Here is a 21167-nt window from a genome sequence, read left to right as displayed (position 1 = left end):
ACACAAGATACTTCCTTTCAGGGTGACCCTAATGTCTTCTGCAGCCCTTGCATTTAAACTAGTGTCATGGAAAGTGACCTAGCCTAGAAAGAGCAGCTACCAGAAAGCCTCTCGCCGTTGTGAAGTGATATTTGACCAAGATTTTAGATTTCTGTACTGAAAACCCCGTAAACTTCAGTCACAGTGGAATACCAAGGCCAGAAAGGTCTCTTGAGTTTGGAAAACTTGTGGACAAGAAATCAGTTGGGATAGAGATGGTAAAAGGAAACATTTTGCCAGCTTTCCTGAGATGTTTGGGTATTTAGAGAGACTTAATTAATTATAGTTTAATATTTTGTATGTAAGAAAGCCTCGACATTTCAACTTACGCTATGCGTTTCCTTCGTCATCTATACTGGATTTGCATAAGCCAATTTATAGATATAGCCAACTATGCCTTAAACTGGCACTTTTCCTGGTCCAAATACACTTGTCTGTATCCTCAGAAGAGTGGGGTGTGCAGGCAGCTGGGTGGGAAGACAGGGCCTGTGCCGGAAGTTCAACCATCTGTGGCTCTGAGTCACATTTCAGAGTCGCATTCGTCAGTATTTTAAAATACAGGAAAAAAAAAATCAAAAAATGTTAAACATATCCTTACTAAAACACAAGGCTTTTACATATATTCTAAGGATAAATAAACGTTGTGCTTTTTTGCCTGGGGAAGGTTTTCGGTCTTTTAAAATCATTCATTCTCTTTTTTCCTCTATTATTTCTAATTGTATCAAAAGTATTGTTTCATAAAACTTGTCAAAAATAAACCATTACAGATATATTTATTACGCATCTGACCATGAATTGCCATAAATCCCTCCCATAAATAAATGACTCTCAGTGACCAGGAGACATAAAGACATTTCGTGAGTCGATTTCCTGCAGTGTAAGTTTGAAAACATCCTTCTAGGCAAGGTTTGATAATGTCATGAATCTTGAGTTAGACTAAGATGCAATATTGTAAGCAGTATTTGGTTCAAGATTCCAAAACATATTTTTTTTTGTTTCAACAATTCATTCATTCAACAAATATTTATAGAGCACATGCTGTGTGCCAGGCAGTGTTCTGGCACTGTGGATACAGCAGTGACAAGTTAGTTGTGCCCTGTTGGAGCTTAAAATCTAGTAGAGGAGAAATGTAAAAGGCAAACAAGCAAGTAAATGTGCAGTAAAATTTTGGGAAAAAGAATAAAGTTGGCACATCATCAAATAGCGTGTCTTGTTTAGAGGGACAAGTTCTGAAAAGAGATTTGAATTATGTGAACAAGCCTTCGTTAATTCTGGGGCAAAAAAAATGTACCCTGTGGAGGGAACAGCAATGGTAAAGGCTCTAAACTAGAACTGACCATAGGGTACTTACAAAGATGGTAGACTGGAGATGGAACATTTTATAATCCAGTTCTTATAAAGATCACAAAGAACAAACCATCTTTAATAGTAACTACTTTTCTCTCTACTTCTCAGTTGCACAGAGTGTCTAGCTAGTTGGAATTTATTTGATCCTGGTGCTTTGTAGACTTCCTTTCCACAATATGTAGTAAATTGAAGTCCCTGAGTTTGTTACAGTGTTCTTTTAATCTCCTAGGAAATAATGAACCACAATGCAAAACTCCCTATATTCAATGTACCAAAAAGTCATGCATGGAATGATTCCTCACGACCTCAGTAAATGGAGTGTGTGTCCTTACGCAGCTGGCTTACTTTCAGAAAGTGACTTAGGCATTGGGGAGAATCATGCCCAGCATGTCATTTTAGATGTTACTGCATAACGGAAAAGTACGGCAGAGGGAAGGCATTGGTGGCCATAAAAGAAGTTTCAGATGGCATCCATGTTACTTATTATTTGCATTTTGTATCAGTGAAGGTCTAAAGGGGTTCTTTCTTTGAATCATACAGTGAATTTGTCTTCTAAGTATATGGAAACATTGAGTCTTTATAGATGTAAATTAAAAAAAAAATTATTTTCCTTTCAAGCATCACAACCATGTCCAGTATTTTTTGAATTGAGTACTCTTCTTATCAGTAGTGTTTTTAATCAAGTCGAAATGATTACATGTTGCTTTGAAAAAGTGGAATGAAGATTGATGGAGAAGGTAAATATACCTTCCGTTTGGGAGACGCTGACATGAAGTGTGACCATTCATTGTCCATGTCTGCTGTGTCTAGGAACATATGTGATGACGGTCACTGCAATTGATGCTGACGATCCAAATGCCCTCAATGGGATGCTGAGGTACAGAATCCTGTCCCAGGCACCAAGCAGCCCTTCGCCCAACATGTTTACAATCAACAACGAGACTGGGGACATTATCACAGTGGCAGCTGGACTAGACAGAGAGGTAAGCCAACTGACATCTGTATTTGAATTTGTTTGTAATCTTAAAAGTGCACAGGGTCACATACAGTTTGTCTCCAGGTAATAACGACTCCACAACATTATTCACAATGCTCACGGTCACGAAGAAATCTGTTGTACTGCTTTCTACAGAACTTCAAGTTGGTCAGATGATCTAGGTATACTGGATGAATCTTTGCTGGTCCATGTAATATTTAATGTGATCATTGACTAAGTTATGCCAATAACCCTCTGGCATCTCATTTTTACAGTTCTTGGCATTTTTCTGTTTTCCCTCATATTCAAAGGTTTTGGTGAGGAATTAAGTGAAAAATCATGCCCAAATAAAGTATACATAAATTTAGGATAATTTTTAACGTTCGTATTTCTAAGAGGCTACAGATAACATGTATGATGAGTATTTTTGTGGCCTCCTGATTTAGTGCAGAAGAGATGATCTCCTTCCCTTTAACTTTAAATAAGATTAACTTATTTAACAGGTTTGAACACCAAGAATGGCATTCATTCTGCTGACAAGCCTTTAAAGTTCTAAATTCAGAGAAACACATTTCTGGCCTAATATTTTGTTGCAAAGGCATAAAATCTTGACAGTATTGAACTATTATGTAGTATCACAGGCTGAGAGGGAATAGGTATTTCAGTCGTTCCAGATGGGTCATCTCGCTGTGACAGACCTGAGCCCATCATGCTCCGGCACCCTGCTGTGTTTTGTTCACGTGATTCCTTCTGCCAGGAATGTCTTGCCCATTTTTCTTGATCTTGAACCTTCCAATTCTTCATGCTGCCATTCAAGCCCTGCTTATATCCTTTCCTGAAAACTCTAGCCCTCACAAATTTTTTACACCCTTTCTCTATTCTGTTCTGACCATTTCCTTAGAGATTCTCAAGGTCATTAGTGAGCATTGGTGATAACTGTGTGAGTGAATTATCCAGGTGCCAACTCGTAGAGATCCGTGCTTGTAGATTTCTGGCTGAGCCAGCTTTTGTAGTGATAAGACCTCATATTATGTGTGTCAAAAGGAACCAACCATTAGACCTACCATACTAAATACTATTGACAAGGATTTTAGGAGTTGGTTTTTATGACGCTTTATTTGCCTTAGTAAGTAGCATCCACTTGAATTGGATTGAAGAAAACATTACTATTGCAATTCATTATATACGCAAGATAGTGCTAGCAACACTTTAATAAAGTAATATGAGCCAATCAAGATTACTTAATTCACAACTGAGCTGAGACCTTACTTAGGAGTTAGATGTATGGCTATTACATTGTGCTTATTAATTCCCACGTGTCAACAATTCTTCCTCTAGGAATGTTTTGCACCAGAGATGGTTGAAATTTAGTTTTTGCAGTAGTACCTTTAGTTCAGTGATATTTGGAACATGTATGTCTTTACACCTCTTCCATTACTGTATGAAATACTATTCTTAAATGTCAGTAAATTCAGCATGAATGCTATATTTTATATGAGAATATGTTATATTTTTTAATATTGTCTCTTGAGTGCCAGGCTGCTCACATACTAAGTTGGTATAGCTCATCTCCCAAAGCTAATATTTCTCTTTCATTTCACACTCTCATTGTGAGATACAGAAATGGGGCTTCATCTTGTTTTCATACGGTAATATTCACATTTAGCCTCACTGTTTTATGAAAAGCAAGAGGCATAGAGAATGAAAGATAGTTTTGCCAAAGCAAACCAACTGTATTTAAAAATCAAAGCGACTGTATTTAGTTTAGAGGGTGAAAGTCGGAAGTCAGGCTGTACTTTGGGTAAGGATGTCTTGCGGTGAACGGAAGCAGCTATCCACGACCCGATGAAATGAATGTGGACGTGAATTCAAAGCTGGTGAATCACGGGTTGGCTACAGTATGAGAAATTGCTCCTTAACAGTGAAATTATTAAACACAACAACGAGTTACTAGGGAAAATTACAGAAAACCTTCCTTTCCTAAAAGTCATTTAACATGGGGAAAACGTATCTGTCTTGGATGGTTTGGTAATTCTGCCTGAGGCCGGGGGTACCTTATTCTGACATCTCCGGGCCTCCGTGCAGGCTGGAGGTGCTTTTATTTCTATTAGAATTCACAGTTTTCTTTATGTTGAGTCATTTCCGTTGTCATCCTCCCAGGATGGATGACACCTTTAAGTGATTCCTAATCACTGAAATGCTTACTGAGATTCAGCTTTTTATTTACCTTTCATCTCCACGTTTAAAAAAAATTCCAATTCTTGGGGTTTTTCCAGGCCTAAAGCTGTACCCACCATACTTGCCAGTCTTCAATTTTTTAATCTCCACCTGATTTCTTTTTTTGGGGGGGTTTCCAAATATATTTTTTAAAATTTATTTTATTGAAGTATAGTTGATTTACAATGTTACAATGATTTACAACATTTACAATGTTATGTTAATTTCTGCTCTACTGCAAAGTGATTCCGTTTTACATATATCCTTTTTATCAGTTTTATAAAATATTCTTTTTCATGTTCTTTTCCATTATGGTTGATTACAGGATATTGAATATAGTTCCCTGTACTATACAGTAGGACCTTGTTGTTTATCCACCTGACTTCTTGTTGCCTGATTTGGTGGTACCCATTCCTGGCATTTTCTTCTTTGCTCCAGCTTTTACATGTCCATCTCCTGCCCTTTTCGGTCAGGACTACTGATGAGTTACCCTCTGCTTCACTAGGTTTGAATCATTCTGGCTTTGCCTGTGATGGGCTATTTGACCTTCAGTGTATTAACCTGAAACCTCAGCTCCCCCGTCTGTAAGTGGGGGTGATAATATTACATCTACTCCATGGGACGGTTGTAAGGATGACGTAACGCGAGGCAGGAAGCGTTCAGGATTGTGTCCAATACATACTAACTCTCATTTTCCCCGCTGCCATCGTAAATCCTTTCCCAGCATCCAGTGTACGATCACCATCACTTTGACTCCTCATCATAATTTTTCTCATGATGAAGAAAGAATTATGCTTCCTGTTTTCCACGCCAAATAATACGTTTACTCGTGCCCTCAATTCTGTGTTCTCTCCTGAAGAAATGTTCTCCTGTTTCCTGTGGTCTTGGTCTTCCCTCCTCTGCAGGTTCCCTCCTACAAACCCCACTGGTTCCTTCATAATCCACAACCCACAGCATGAAGTCAGAGCTCTTTAACGTGGCGCTCCAGACCCTCGAGCACACTGGTCCCAAAGCCTTCTTTAGTCCAAGCTCCTAGAATTCCTTACGTCCTGCTAAGGAGCCACTGATGCCCTCCGCCCATACAGCCACACGTCAGTCCTCGTACAGATCTGAACTTATTCTATTCTTCTCTGTCTTTTGTTTCCCCTGCCTGAAGATTTCTGTCCCATCTCTCTATAGAGCAGGCTAATGCTCACTCTCCAAGAGCCGGGTCCTCAGCCCCTCCCCAGGGCACACACAGTGGCGTGTGTTCCTCCAGATACGCGGAGACCGTGTTACGTGGACAACATACCTGCCTGCCAGCTCCTGGTATTCACTGAGGTCCATGTGCTCCTCTTTTCACCTTGAACAGGAACCTGGAAGAAAAGTTCAAGTTACTCGATTTTCTTCTTGTCAACAGCAGACTCCTAAGAAGGGCAGCCCGTACTCACCTCTCACCCCTCCCTTTTCCTGGTCTCCTTGGAATCTGGCTTTCCGCCTCCTTCCCCCACTCAGGATTCACTCAGGCCGTGCCTATATTCCCACTTGCTTGGAGGGCACTCATATAGCACAACAATTAATGGTACAGACTCTGGACTCATAGAGACCTGGATTCAAATCTTTTCTCAGCTGCTTATGACTCGGTGTCAATGGGCAAAGCTTCCCTGGCTCCCTAAGCCTTGGTTTCCTCCTCTGTAAAATGGGGATGAAAACAGTCCACCTGCCTTATAGGTTTATTTTGAGGCCTAAATGAGACACAATGTATAGTGTGGCTCATAGTTAGTGCTCCTTTGCAATAAATGTTATTTTTTTATTATCAAGGCCCTTAGAACAATGCCCCGGTATACAGTAACCATTCAAAAAAAATGTTTTAGCCCACAAACTTACAAGGTAGATAGCACCGTCAGCCCCATTTCACAGATGAGGGAACTGGGGCTTTGCATTTAAGACTTTGAACAGGGTCACGAACCTGCACTTCCCTCCCAAGTTCTCAGACATTATTACTTACTTGTCCATCCTTGAACTCAATGCATCTTTTCAAAAGCAAACCTATCATCTCCCTAAACCTGTGCTTCCTGAGGAATTTTCTATTTCATGTGATCAGTGTGCCACCTCCCCAGTTTCCCAAGATCATGGTCTATACCTCCCTTTCCTGTGCCCTGCCTTCCATCCACTGATAGATTTAGCCGTCAAGTTCCTCTCAGTCTACCCCCAAAATGCGTCTTGCATTCATTCCTCCCTCCAGGCTTGGAGGACTGGTTGAAGGCACCCTATGAAAGCTTCCTCCCATCACTTCTTCCTACTCTCACCATGGTTGCATTGCACATTTGGCCCTGTGACCCATTCATATTTGTCTCTTTCACTTAATGGCAGCAAAGCGATCTCTGGTTTTGTTCCTTGTTTTCTCCAGGTAAGCACTACACTGCCTGGCACCTAGTAGACACTCATTAAATGTGTGCCAAATGGATGACTGACTGTTCTCACCTCTTCGTTCACTTAGAGCACTCTGGTTCAGGGCTCTAGTTTCAAAAGTGTGGCACACAAGTATAATGGTTTTAACTGATACACGTAGGGAAGCCTCTAGGGAAAACCAGAGACCACAAGTCTTTTAGAAGCTACTCCATCAAATAGAGACTGCCAGAGCACAGGCATTGTACTATGTTTAGTTTTAGAGTTATATTAATGGCAAGTGATGCTACTTTTCCATTTACAGTACTTTTACAATAAATTGTTTTTTAAAAGGGAGTTCACGTCAAGATAAATAGTAAGTGACTCATGGTGTAGAAATATGAGGATATAGCAGAATTGGGAAGATGGTATATGAATCAGTTTAGCGGTTTGGGAAACAGTGAGCTAGTTTATGCTCCCAGTATATATGTTTTAATGAATAAATGATAGCTAGCCATGTAAATAAGGAGATGGTTTTTCCCAAACCTGAAGTGATTTTTATAACATAATGCAAGGCCCGAGGTTTCCCATACATTCACCCACCAGCTACAGATTCAAAAGCATTTGTCCCTTGCTTATGCTGTGTCAGGCATTACGCTATATGCCAGGGACATAAAGGTCTGCAAAGCAGTGACCCTGGGGAGGGGTGTGGGTATATGTGTATGTAGCCGGGGAGGACAGACAGATGGACTGATAACAGCCTCAGAAACTAGAAACAGTGATAGAGGTGTGTCCTGAGTAGGCAAACAGCTCTTCCTCAAGGACTTTCAGAAGTCATCTCTGAGGCGACTTTAAGCTTCGTGTTTGCTAGGCTCCGATAAAGGGGGAAGGGTATTCTGGGCCAGGGTTTCTCAACCTCGGCTCTGTTGACATTTTGGACAGGATAAGTCTCTGTTGTGGGAGCCTGTCCTGTGCATCGTAGGTGCTTAGTAGCGTCTGTGGTCTCTACCCATTAGACGTCAGTAGCACTACCCAGTTGTGACAACCAGAAATGTCTCAGGTTATTGACAAATATCCCCTGGGGGAGTTATAGGGCAAAATCGCTCCAGTTAAGAACCACTGATTCAGGCAGAGGAAAATGCCAAATGCAGTGGCGCAGGGATGCGATAGGCATTTGAAGATAAATACAAACAGCTCAAGGTATGGGGTCAGTGAATGGAAGGTGAGAGCTTTGGTGGGAAAGGTGAGTCACAGACATGGAAGGATTGACAGCAAGCAGAGGGGTTGAGACTTTGTCCTTTCTAGAACAGAAAGCAAGGAAATGTTTTTAAGCAAAGCCCCCTTGATCAGATGCGAAACTATGAGGGTGGGAAGTCAAATTCTTATGAAATCTAAATGTCAGTCATTCAGAACCAGATGCCAAGTGACTAAATTAGGCAAGAAGCTCTAAATAGTTTGGTTGTCTAAAACATAGACTGCGATGACTTCCTTACTAAATGTAAAAGCATTTTTACCAATCAGGCACTTAAAATTGGAGATTATATTATCTACCAAGTTGGTATTTTTCTTTACTCGAAGAAGCACCGCATTTTAGAAATAACAATGTTCTTTTGTAACTTAGATATCTGAAGACTCGCTTGAAGCAATGGGAAATTTCAGGTATTAGCTACTGATCCCAATATTTCAGCTCAGTGGAAAATTGTACATATTATGCTTATATAATTCTAAAGATCACTGTAAAGTAGACATTAACAAAGAACCATATCTCCAGATAATACCTATGTACACTTTTTATCTTCTGTAAAAAATTCCATTTTTTTCTTTTTTGAGAATGTTCATGTTTCTGCAAATAGCAGCCAACAAAAATGGCATTTCAAAGTCATAACAAATTTTTATTTTTCATGATTTTCAGCTGGGAGGCTGAATTGAATGCCCTACAAAATTCTCTTGTTAACTGTGAGAGCATTAAGCCGAAATGACACTCTTGACTGGGAATGGAAATCATTGAGAAATATTTTAGCCTATGTAAGCATTACGGTGAGGGGTTATGGGTTAAGAAAAATTAAAATGGCTCAACCAACACTATTCCTTTGTTTCTTTTTTTTTTTTTTCCCCAATCAAAAAAGTGGGTGTTTTTTTTGGAAGACAAAGGAAAAGGAACTGAAATAACTGCTAGAGATTGGCGTCTTGGTGGACAGACACTAAAAATTGAATGTGTGAGGTTTGACTTTCCCTCCTACCCCTTTCTTTGCCTTGCCTTTGCCACTAACAACTAAAGCAAAAGTTACAATTTGTGTCTGTTCTCTCTAAGCTCCAGAAATCCCTCAAGAGTGGCCATTCATAATGTTGGCTATACTTAGAATTAGAGAAAACTACTCGTTGCAGTGACTGTTTATTTTTGTATGAAGAAGTGAGTTTTGTTGTTCAGGATGTTTTAACATGTTTCAATGATCTATGTTTTTTATCTGTGCCAATTTCCACAGAGATTTCTAATGATTTCAGGTATTTGTTTTGTTTAGGTTTTCCTAATACAGAACTTCATCAACTAGTGCTGTAGACATTTCAGACGATCTCAAGGTTTTTCTCTGAGACACATTACAGCTGAATATGGCTCCCCTTTAAAAACTTCAGTCTGGAATTTGAAAGCAGTGATGCTATTTGATATTAACCATCTATATGAAAATGTATCCGTATTCATTATAGGTCTGTGGACCCAATGAGTGTTCTGCCCAAATAGCAGTCCACTGAGTATGCAACTATTAAATACCTACTGTGTTACAAAATGAAGGATATAGACACAAACCCTTTATTCTGGTTTTGACTTCATTTAACAATGTCTCTCTCCTCTATAGTTGTAAATAGTATACACTAATGGAAATTCGGAGAAAATTACTGTATCAACCTTGGTATAATAGAAGGAACATCTTTAAGGATATATAAAAGGAAAGCATATATACTTTATGAATTATATATGCTTTCTTCTCTCTCAAGTTTCTTTATTGTTTTCAGTATCCTAAACCGAGTAGAAATTAACGTCTGAGAAAGTAAATACAAACCACATGACTTGAATGCTTGATGACAATGTTGTGAAGTTCAGAAGAAAAAGAAAGGTTGAGACCAGATGGAAGTTTCAGCTTCGCAGTGAATTTCACACATCTGCCACGCTTTCCTTTCCGCCAGTAGAGGCGAAAACATATAGTTAAATCTCTCTAGACAAGGACCAGACCTGTGCTTCACAAGTTAAAGTAAACTCCACTTGGGAAATTTTGAGTCCTATTAATCAGGGTGACTAATGCTGTGCTTTCCGTGTGTAATCAAGAGCCGTTTACAGAACAACTGTTACATCTTCTTGAGGAATTCGTTGCATTAAGTTGTTATCTTTATGTCTTTTTAGAAAGTGCAACAGTATACGTTAATAATTCAAGCTACAGACATGGAAGGCAATCCCACATATGGCCTTTCAAACACAGCCACGGCTGTCATCACGGTGACAGATGTCAATGACAATCCTCCGGAGTTTACTGCCATGACAGTAAGTACAGACTGTCACTCACGGAAGTCTAGGCCTGCGGTCCATTACTGAGGAGTTTTGTCATGAATAATAAACGCGTTAAAACAGAGCTGGAACTTGCTTCATTCTTCTCATTGTAGAATGGCTACTGACTCCTAAGTTTCCTGTCACTTACACCAGGGTTTTAAATAAGGCACCGAAGTCATTTGTTTTGTCGTTCTCTCCAAGTCCACTGATAAAGCTGTTAAAACATGCTGCCTGGAAGAAATGCCCTAAAGAGACTTTATGCTGTTATAACAAAATATTTATAAATATCTTCAGTTGCACGAACCACGTGACTGATAGATGCTACTTTGTCAGCATATCATTATGATCTCTTGAGTAAAATGATTTCCTTCAGACAAGTCCTTGACTCCTGCCCACTCCCCCCCACCCAGATACTCACCGAAGGATGCTAATTTAATATTAATGAAACTGTAACATAATTTCAAAAAAAAAATTTGAGGGCCGAAAAAAGTTATAGTATTTTTAAAGTCAAACATAAATGCTGTGATTACCTGCATTACTGATCTCCTCGTTTAGTGTGGATAATAAAGATGTAATGGGGTGGTAACATCAGGGCAGTGTGGTCATCAAGACACACTGTCCTTCAGCGGTGCCTGTCGCTCCTCTGACTGAGCTTTGTCTTTTCTTATAGTTCTATGGCGAAGTCCCTGAAAACAGGGTAGATATCATAGTTGCTAATCTAACGGTGACAGACAAGGATCAGCCCCACACGCCAGCCTGGAACGCCGTCTACAGAATCAGCGGCGGGGACCCCGCCGGGCGCTTTGCCATTCAGACCGACGCCAACAGTAACGACGGCTTAGTCACCGTAGTAAAAGTAAGTGCGATGGTCTCTCTGATGGCCACTCTGCAGCAACCCGTATATGCCACCCCTTAGTTTGTTATTAAATCTCAGGACTTTTTTCTTCTGAACATCTCTGAATCTGAGTTCATGTATTTGGAGGAGTCACGTTTGTTACTTTTCACTTAGGCCGAGGCCAACATAGATAGTCTCACTTTATCCCTGGAATATGATTGTGTTTCAGTCATCGGGGAGTTTTAACAGTGAAGACAGGACAGCCCTCAACAGGGCTGTCAGTGCCATGGATATGTTAGTGATACGTTACATCATGGATTTTTGATGGCCAATTGATAGCTATTAAGAAGGATGCCCCACACGTACTGTTCTTATGTCTACAGGTTGCTATTAGAGTATTGGCTCAGGGAACAAACCAGAAAATATCACAGACGTAATACAGGGTGAGTGTAGGCAAGGAGAGGGCCTACGCTCTTAAAAGGTTTCGAATTTACATTGCTGTATTTTTTCTTTTTTTTTAAGTATTAGCTTGCATTTCCTTTTGTTTTTTTTTAAATTTTTTATTTAATTTTGGCTGCGTTGGGTCTTTGTTGCTGCACGTGGGCTTTCTCCAGTTGCGGTGAGCGGGGGCCACTCCCTACCATGGCGCACGGGCTTCTCGTTACGGTGGCGTCCCTCATCGTGGAGCACGGGCTCCAGGTGCACTGGCCCCAGCAGTTGTGGCTCGCGGGCTCTAGAGCACAGGCTCAGTAGTTGTGCACGGGCTTAGCTGCTCTGCGGCATGTGGGATCTTCCCAGACCAGGGCTCGAGCCCGTGTCCCCTGCATTGGCAGGCGGAGGTCAACCACTGTGCCACCAGGGAAGTCCCTACATTGCTGTTTTTAAGTGCTATTTTCAAGACTTTAAGAAATTGGTCCTTCTGACCCTTAATTGTCAAAAAAAAATAAAGCTGAGTGCCGAAAGTAAAAGGGATGTTAACTTCAAGGGTAACAAATAGATGGTACTAACGGATGGAAGAGCTCTTTGAAGCGATCATCTCTTTTTAGCCATCCAGGGAAGAGAGCTGCTTCTTTGCCTCACATCCCAACATTCTTGATTTGTAAGGGAACCTGAATGTTGGTCTTGCAGAGAAAGGTGTACCAAGGGCTCCGTTGCCAAGAATGTTATATGTGCGTGAGTAGAACGGTAATCTCCCCCTTGAGGTGGGAGTGGGAAATTCTCTGAACACAGCATAGTGAGTGACAGTGCCACCCCTCTGTATTCGAATCCCAGCTCTGCCCTTTGTAGTGGAGACAACATGGCAGGTTTTTTAAGCCTCAGGTTCTTACACAGACAGTGAGGAGATAACTGGTACCTAAGTTTCAGTGTTGTTCTGTGGGATAAATAAGCTTAATACCCATTAAAGGTCTTAGCAAAAGTAAATGTTGTCAGGGATGTTTCATGGAGCTAATGCGCTTACTCAAAAGAATTGTCTTCTTTCTTGGCTTCTTTGCCGTCTTGTTGAAAATAATTCAGAAAGGGAAGTTGAACTGGGGATTGTAGAGTGAGAGGGAAGAAACTCTGAAGAGTTGAGGAGGTGGTCTAGGTGAAGAAACTGGTGTGGTCTGTGCTAATATTGTGGCTTTCTCATAGCTGCTGCCCTTGGTCCTTCTTAGACTCTCCAGGATGGCATGAGAGCTCGCCAAGCTCTTTTTTCATACTGTTATGCACAGTAATGCTTACCTGCACCTCAGCTAGAAGATGATCAGGGAAATTAAGAGGGAAAGTCCAGTCTGGTCCCTTGACTCCTGGTAACTTTTCTATTGACAATGGGATTCAGTGGAACTCTGGAAGTTAATATTTACATTAAGGTTATTCACTCATTGCCTTTATCTAGAGTGGCATTCTTAGATTTGGGATTTGTACAGACCAGTAAAATCCCCAAAATTATTCTGGAAAACAGCCAGAAAAAAATAAAGTTTTTAGTTTGCTAACTAAGGAAAAAATAAAAATCCTTCTACCTACAAACACTACTGTTTATTTAAGGTGTATATGTGTGTGTACTCTAAAATGTATACTTCAAATTATGAATGATACTTTTAAATAGAGTAAGTTTAGCTTTATGAGAAAAAAAAATCACATTTTCTAGTTTTTCTTTTGTCCACTTTTGTCCACTTTGTTGACCACAGACTGGTAAAAGCTTTCCCGGGTGAGGAGTGGTCTTTGTACCCGTGTTTGAGAGTTCAATCGACACCATGATGTTCTCACTTGACCCCAGATTATTTAGTATTTTTTTTATTTTTGGTCAACAGTGCTGTTCTTAAGAATAACTCAGTTGTTAGATGTAGCTAAATAAATACAGCGTGAATAGTAATAAGCATTATTTTGTGAACATAAATCTGTGAAATGCCCAAGATATATAAATATCTTATATAAGTAGGTTAAATTGCGATAAATGTTTCAGTCAATGGCCATGCTAATGCATATTTTCCAGAAATTTGAGAGGAACCTATGGTGTAGTGAATGAAAAATTAATGTTTTAGAAACGGAGTTGCTAGAAGGATAAACTGCAGAATGCAAATATTCTTATTTCCTGCAAAAAGACGGTTTCTCCTTTAAAAAAATTTTTTTTTCTTTTTCCAGCCAATCGACTTTGAAACAAATAGGATGTATGTCCTTACTGTCGCTGCAGAAAATCAAGTGCCATTAGCCAAGGGTATTCAGCACCCACCTCAGTCAACTGCAACTGTGTCTGTCACGGTTATTGATGTGAATGAAAACCCTTATTTTGCCCCAAATCCTAAGATCATTCGCCAAGAGGAAGGTCTTCACGCCGGTACCATGTTAACAACGTTCACTGCTCAGGACCCAGATCGATATATGCAGCAAAATATTAGGTATCAAATGCCATTTTGTAATTTACGTTCTGTTCTATGCTGTGCACAAAATCTCTTCGCCATCTGAGTGAGAAATTTTCATTAGCACGCAAACTCCTTATTACGAGATTATTTTTAATTCTTTGATGAAGTTTCTTCAGTGGACCCATGAGTGTATTATATCGGAAATATAAGATGGATCTACTCATGTATTATTTAAAGAAATAACTTTTCAGCCTCTTTTCTCCTGTCCTCTTTCCTTTTTTAAAATCTTTAGTAATAATTTAGCCTGTGCTTTTATGCCAACCATCACATAAAGTTTCTCCTGTGAGTAAATAGGGGAGTCTCAGAAGCTTATAACATTTACCTCTTCCCCACACATCAGGAAGAAAAGAAAACTCATGCCAACACCAAGATATAAGAGCTAATTATCTTCATCCCTCACCTGCACAGTGGTTGTAGGACTTCCAAAACATATGTGTAAAGATTTCCAGCCTCAGCAAAGTCTAGTTTATCCTTCCTAATGAGGGAGTAGATGGTTAGCAGAGCATACTCCACATGACTGTTATCCATCGCTGGTGATGGTCATTTTTAAAATTAGCTCATATTTTATTTAACTTCTTTCAGAACTGTTGCTAACAGATTCAGAATAACTGCGTATCTTCTTCATGTCTCTATACATTGGAATCAAGATAGAGAAATAGCTAGTGAATAGGTATCCTGGACTCCTGCAAATTTTTACCTCTCAAAACATAGGATATGTTTTCCAATTTGTCTATTGGTTTCCACGCTTGAAAAGCTTATTCCCACGCCACATAAAAAAGGAGGTTAAGCTGATACAGATAAATCTGCTCAGACCATGGGACTTGCCTTGAAGGGTGTAGTTCTGAGGCTTGGCCCAGGTGGGGAGATCCTAGGAGGAATGGGAATTGGTGGGCGGGGGGAGGTCCTCCCCACTGTGACCACATCTCCACCATGATAAGGTGGTAAACGTTTTAGGAGTGTTCTGTGATAGAAAATTCAACTTCTATGAAAATGTCTCTTCAGCCCTATACATTAGGGCTCCTGCTCGCTTAGAAGATATATTTGAGCTATTTTTTCTGCACCGTTGCTATCCTATGAACTAGATAAGAGCTTAAAATCAGATCTGTCAAATCCCCCTTAACCCCAAACTGCAGTAGGGAGACTGGGCTCCTGGTCTTTCCCCTGGAACACCTATGCAATGTTTCCTGTGCGCCTGGCCACGCAGCACACAACCTTCATGTACCTCCCCAAACCACTGCCACAGAAATTCTTTCCCGCGTTACGGCTGCATGTCCAACCATCATCTACAAAAATGCAAGTTAATGCACCGGTTTCACCTGGGACTAAACCTGAAAAATAGGCTTTATTTTTTAAGTGTCATGTCAAAAATATTAAATGTATTTTGCTTTCATTTTGTAGATACACAAAATTATCTGATCCTGCCAACTGGCTAAAAATAGATCCTGTGAATGGGCAGATAACTACAATTGCTGTTTTGGACAGAGAATCTCCAAATGTGAAAAATAATATATATAACGCTACTTTCCTTGCTTCTGACAATGGTACGTAATTAAATATAGTCACTCTATTATCCTGGATGTTGTTAAGCGCGTAGAGCCTTATCACAAATGCATCATCAGGAAATGAAGTTTTCTACAAAACCCAATTGTCTAGAAAACTGACCTTCATTCTTCTAAGGCCCCAATTTCTATTTTCCATTTCCACTGGGCTTTCTGTGATACATCCCCTGTCTTCTGTAATGAATGTTCCCAATGTCCTTATACCCTCCGTGGTCACCTAGTATTGTGATCACAAGCCTTTGTGGTTTTTCTGCCCTGCTGCACCTTGATGCCTCAGTGGCCCAGACACAGTGGTTTTTGAGGTGGTCTTTTTATATTTCTTCTAGTCAATGTGTTTGTTGCCATTAGTTTGTCTGTATCTAGCATTTTTTCTAATTCTCTACCTCTAGTCTGCCACAGGCTAGGCAACTCTAAATGTCATGCCTAAATTGAAATAATTGAGTACTTGAGCTTTAGTGGGTTGGTTTTGAAAAACATAAACATATAGTTTAGCATCTTTTTTATTTCTGGGTCTCTGCTGGATTCTAAATGGCTGATATTAACAGAGAGCACTTTTTTTGAGATATGTAAGATGAAAATGACTCAAGTTAAACTGGAGTCGGACTTGTTTCAGCTCTCAATATGACATGGTTTAAGAGTGAAGCTTTGAAGTTCCACCTGACCCCCAGGGTCCAGACTCCAGTTCTATCATTTTCTAACTGCAGGACTGGCAACAAGGTTTTAAAGCTGTCCATTGCCTTTTTCTGTTAAATAGGGATAATGGTAGCAGTATGTAACTCAGCGTACAGGGGAAGATAACAAGGCTTATACATGTAAAGGTTTTAAAACAGTGCCTGGCACAGACTAAACACTCAAATAAGCATTTCTATATGTGTTAATAGTTTTAAAACTGAATCATGACCATCTTTTAAAATCATTTTAATGTTGGACTATGAATGTTAGCATCTAATAAAAATAGTAGGCTTTTCTATTTGGTGGCCAAGATATGCAGTTTGAAAAACGTTGCATATCAACATTTTTGATAAGAACAGTTTCAAAGAACCTTTCCAAATCCTGTATAATAAGATTCAATGAGATCATTATCTGTCAGAAATCTACAAGGTGACAGGGCCAAAGCAATATTTCTTATACTTTCTAATATGAGACCTACTGTTCAAATATTTAGAATTGAAACTTGGCAGGAACCTCTTCTGCCATTTCACATCAAAGCACAGCATTCGTGTGTGTTGTATCTTGTCTCGCCATATGTAAGTGGTAGCTTTCTCCACGGTGAAACTTAAAGTAATATATCTTGCACCATTATGTTGAGATTTAAAGAGCTATAAAATTATATGTATATATGTTGGTTGTGAGTTACAACCAGATTTTTCACTCACCAAGGTGGATTGTTTTCTACTTGAAAGGGTGTTTGATACAAGAGAGAAGTGAGCAGTTAAATCTGTGTAGCTGTGATGCTTTGCAAATGCACTTGACTTTAAATCACAAGACTGGATTTAGAGCCCCAGTTCTGCTCCTTAATAATTGGACAAGCTGTTATACTCTCTGTGCCTTTGTTTCATTATTAATTGTTGTTTTTGCTGCTTGCTATTCTGTGAAGTTGTTATGGCAGTCAAATAATATTAAATGTGGTAATAAATGTGAAACTAACTCAAACTACAAAGAATCATAGTGGTTCTGGTGCTATTAGAATATGGTGAACAGCCATCCTACCGCTCCACCTTAAACTCCCTGCTCTCAGAGCCACCCGTACTCCTTAGAGAGGTCCGTGGAGATTTCTTCTTGTCCCCTCCTGAGGAGTGTACGTGTGCACCTTCCTAGTTTCATGACCTTGGGCAGGTCACTTAAACCTCTGGTTTCAATATTCAGCCTTATTTAGAAAATTCCTATATTTCTATTATATTAGATTTATATAATATATATCAATTATATAATTAAATGTAATTGTCTTATATATTTAATATAATGTTTATATAATAATGTTTTCATTACATTTTATATATTTGTTATATATTTATTTATAAATATTTATAACACAGCAGAGTCCAAGTCACCAGTCTAAATGTTCACAAGTGATAAGTACAGAGACCACATTTTATAGTGGAATGAGAATGGATTTGGGGTCAGGCAGACCAGCCTTTACTAGCAACCCTACCACTTCTAAGAGGGTGTGACCGTGACCAGTTTACAGCAACTTCGGTGCCTATCTGTTTAAACCTACTTCGTAGGATGACAATGAAATAACGTATAGGGAGCAACCTAATACTTTCTCAAGGAGGTAGTTGGTTGATCAGTAAATACCATGTCTCTTCTCCATGGGCTCCTCCCCAAGATGAGGTCTGTGGGTCCATATTCACTTGTCTGTAGACTGTTTCGATATTTCAGAGCAGTGTCTGAGCTTGAAAAGCATTCTCGGGTTCTTTTGTGCACACGGCTTGGTTCTCCCTCAAAGAGTAGGGCCCATGAGATCATGAGCCCGGGGTTCTGCTTCTCTTACAATCCCTGGTGCCTAGAGGAGCGCGATGTGCACGGGGCCCAGAGTAAGGACGGCGAGGGCGCCGGATCACCCTTGGCCGGGCCAGGGGCGTGCGCGTGCACCTTGTTACCGCCCCTCAGCGCCCGCAGCCCCAGCGGGGGCAGCACAGGGTCATCCTGCAAAAGAGGCATGAAGTGGCCTTGTACCAAAAACAGTCTGCCGAGATGCTGTGGCAACTACATTCTTCCAAGGTTACGCAGTGATAGGGGCAAGCAGGCTGGAAACTTAGAGTTTCATCGTAAATGAGTCTCAAGGGAAAGAATTGTTCAGCGTCGGTTTGTGGTTTTTTTCTCCCTTTTAAGGAATCCCTCCTATGAGTGGAACAGGAACGCTGCAGATCTATTTACTTGATATTAACGACAATGCCCCTCAAGTGCTACCTCAAGAGGCAGAGACTTGCGAAACTCCGGACCCCAATTCAATTAACATCACGGCACTTGACTATGACATTGATCCAAACGCTGGACCATTTGCTTTTGATCTTCCTTTGTCTCCAGTGACTATTAAGAGAAATTGGACCATCACTCGGCTTAATGGTGAGAACAGGTTCATTATTTGAATATATGTGCAGTTGAGAGGCTTTGACCTGGCATGAAAAGTTAATTTTAAGTGCTTTATTATCTTCCCCTTAAATGTATTTTAAAAGCTACTTAAAGTTTAAATAAGATATTAGAAGCCCTTAAAGACAAAAAAAAAAAAAAACTTGACAGTGCAGGATAGTTGAAAACTGCTTTATACGTACCATTCGGGAGTAATACGTTCTGGAAAATGCCATGTGTTTTTGAATCGTGTAATGTATGAACTATCAGACTGTATTTTTCCCTTTTTTGTATAGGTGATTTTGCTCAGCTCAATTTAAAGATAAAATTTCTAGAAGCCGGGATATATGAAGTTCCAATCATAATCACAGATTCGGGTAATCCTCCCAAGTCAAATATTTCCATCCTTCGCGTGAAGGTTTGCCAGTGTGACTCCAACGGGGACTGCACAGATGTGGATAGAATTGTGGGCGCAGGGCTGGGCACGGGCGCCATCATTGCAATCCTGCTTTGCATCATCATCCTGCTCAGTGAGTACTTTCCTCGTCTCTTAGGTGTAATTCTTGTTGCTTCTAGGATGTTTAGCAAAGTAACTTTTTATTGTCGCCTTTCATCGTAACCTAACAACACTCTTCCACCTCTGAGCATTTTCTTGCAGCCACGCCCACTTCAGAATGAGAGAAGCCCTGAGCATCCTTGCAAGCACTTACATGTTTGCAGCAAACCCAGCCAGCCTACCTCTTTCATGCCCTGTTGCAGTTTTCTGATGCTGATCGCTTGGGGAGCTGTAGCAAACTCTTTTCATAGAAAAATATTAGACAGTGCTCAGTTCGAGCCCTTCTCTTAGGATTCGAGTCTGAATTCATGGCACGTAGTTGGTGATTTAGGAAAATAAGTGTATTGCTTTCCTTCATATAAAGTGCAGTCAGCAACCTGCTCTAGTCATGCAAGGATCAAGGTGTTTGTTTTCGACGGGCTGCATAAAATAGTGAGAGATTGTACTTCATACAGCACATTGGATAATAGAAATGATTGCACAGCTCAATAAACTGTCTGTCTTTAGAGCAAGTCTAGATTAAGGAATTGCTCCTTTTTAAAATACTTTGCAGTCTTTGGTTCAGTGGAATGCAAGGAATTAACCACTGGGAAGTACTTTAGGAGCCACTTGTAAGCATGCAGGTTAAAAGAATAAATTGCCTGGACCCTGTGTTGTATCGTTGAATAGCAGCAGGACTTAGTTTACTGTGCGGTCATGCTATGCACCAATCACTTTCTTGAAAGTGTTGGCCGTTTCTTTTATGTTTTCTCCATTTGCAAGTGTTCTAGTAATTTAGAATGCTGTCCCTTTTTTTTTCTAAGCAATTACTGTAGAGGGCTAAGCATTTTTTACTTCCTATGTGGAGACTACTCTGACTATAATTTGAAACCTACATGCTGTACTAATAATCCACTTGCTGGATTTAGCCCTGGAACAATGGCAAATGAGATCATGTATCTGCCTTTAAAAGGAGGATATTTACTTTTATGGCCAATAATAAAAATGTGCTCAAATAGAGTCATTAAATCTTTTGCTTCAGGATGTAAACTGATAGCCCCAGGTTTTAGAAGGAATGTGCACTAGATGTACTCTTAAGGATATGCTTCAGTTTCAACTAACGTGGGGCATATACACCAACCTTATCAAGAAAGACTTAGAGCTGATGGATTGTGGCATGAAGAAGTGACTCAAGCCATTTTGAAGGAAAACGAATCAATGCTGGTTGTAGCGTCAACGCACTGGAAAATTTATGATTCTAATCCTGGCACAGAAATGTAAAGCATGAACGCCTAATGTTATTTCAGTGCTCAAACTAATCCCCTGGCCTTCTTACCTGAAACATGCAGTGGAATAGGAAAGGGAAAAGCACAACAGTGCAGTAGAAGGACCCAGGCCCTTGGGAGTCAAAAATCCTCATGATCAGGTCGCTGATCCAGGTCTAATGTACTACCAAAGGCACCTTGGCAAGCACATCCTGCCCTTGACAAGTGCCCTTCTCTCTGATTTGGGGAGTAGAATGATGACGGATCAACTGGAATGAAACAGCAATTAAATAACGAGTGACTGTTTCACTTACTGTTGTTTGCTGTTCTAAAATTTACAAGCCATTATATTAAGCGTATCCTATCCTCTGGCAAGACAAGGAAAAGACAGAAATAGTTTTTGTCCCCATTTGTAGATGGTAAAACTGAGGACAGACGTCCACTCAGTGAGTTCACAGGGCACCAGTTTGCAGAACCCGGGTCCTCACACTCTAAACCTAGCGCTCAGGGCCTCTGC

General features: G+C 40.2%; 1 protein-coding gene across 2 annotated transcripts in view; it reads left to right on the top strand.

The window, feature by feature from the left end:
- CDH2 (cadherin 2) overlaps positions 1-21167 on the top strand; it is a 213874-nt gene that overhangs the window by 160927 nt on the left and 31780 nt on the right. For both annotated transcript variants that reach the window (XM_060028838.1, XM_060028839.1), the window contains 7 exons: positions 2197-2369; positions 10341-10478; positions 11155-11340; positions 13942-14195; positions 15618-15760; positions 18614-18847; positions 19147-19380. In XM_060028838.1, the coding sequence (XP_059884821.1) occupies positions 2197-2369; positions 10341-10478; positions 11155-11340; positions 13942-14195; positions 15618-15760; positions 18614-18847; positions 19147-19380 (1362 nt within the window). The remainder of the gene's footprint in view (positions 1-2196; positions 2370-10340; positions 10479-11154; positions 11341-13941; positions 14196-15617; positions 15761-18613; positions 18848-19146; positions 19381-21167) is intronic.

The sequence above is a fragment of the Delphinus delphis genome, chromosome 13 (genome assembly GCF_949987515.2).
Source record: "Delphinus delphis chromosome 13, mDelDel1.2, whole genome shotgun sequence".
In the NCBI taxonomy this organism is placed as follows: Eukaryota; Metazoa; Chordata; class Mammalia; order Artiodactyla; family Delphinidae; genus Delphinus; species Delphinus delphis.
Note: the sequence above shows the minus strand (reverse complement) of the source record. Positions and strands in the feature narration are given on the sequence as shown.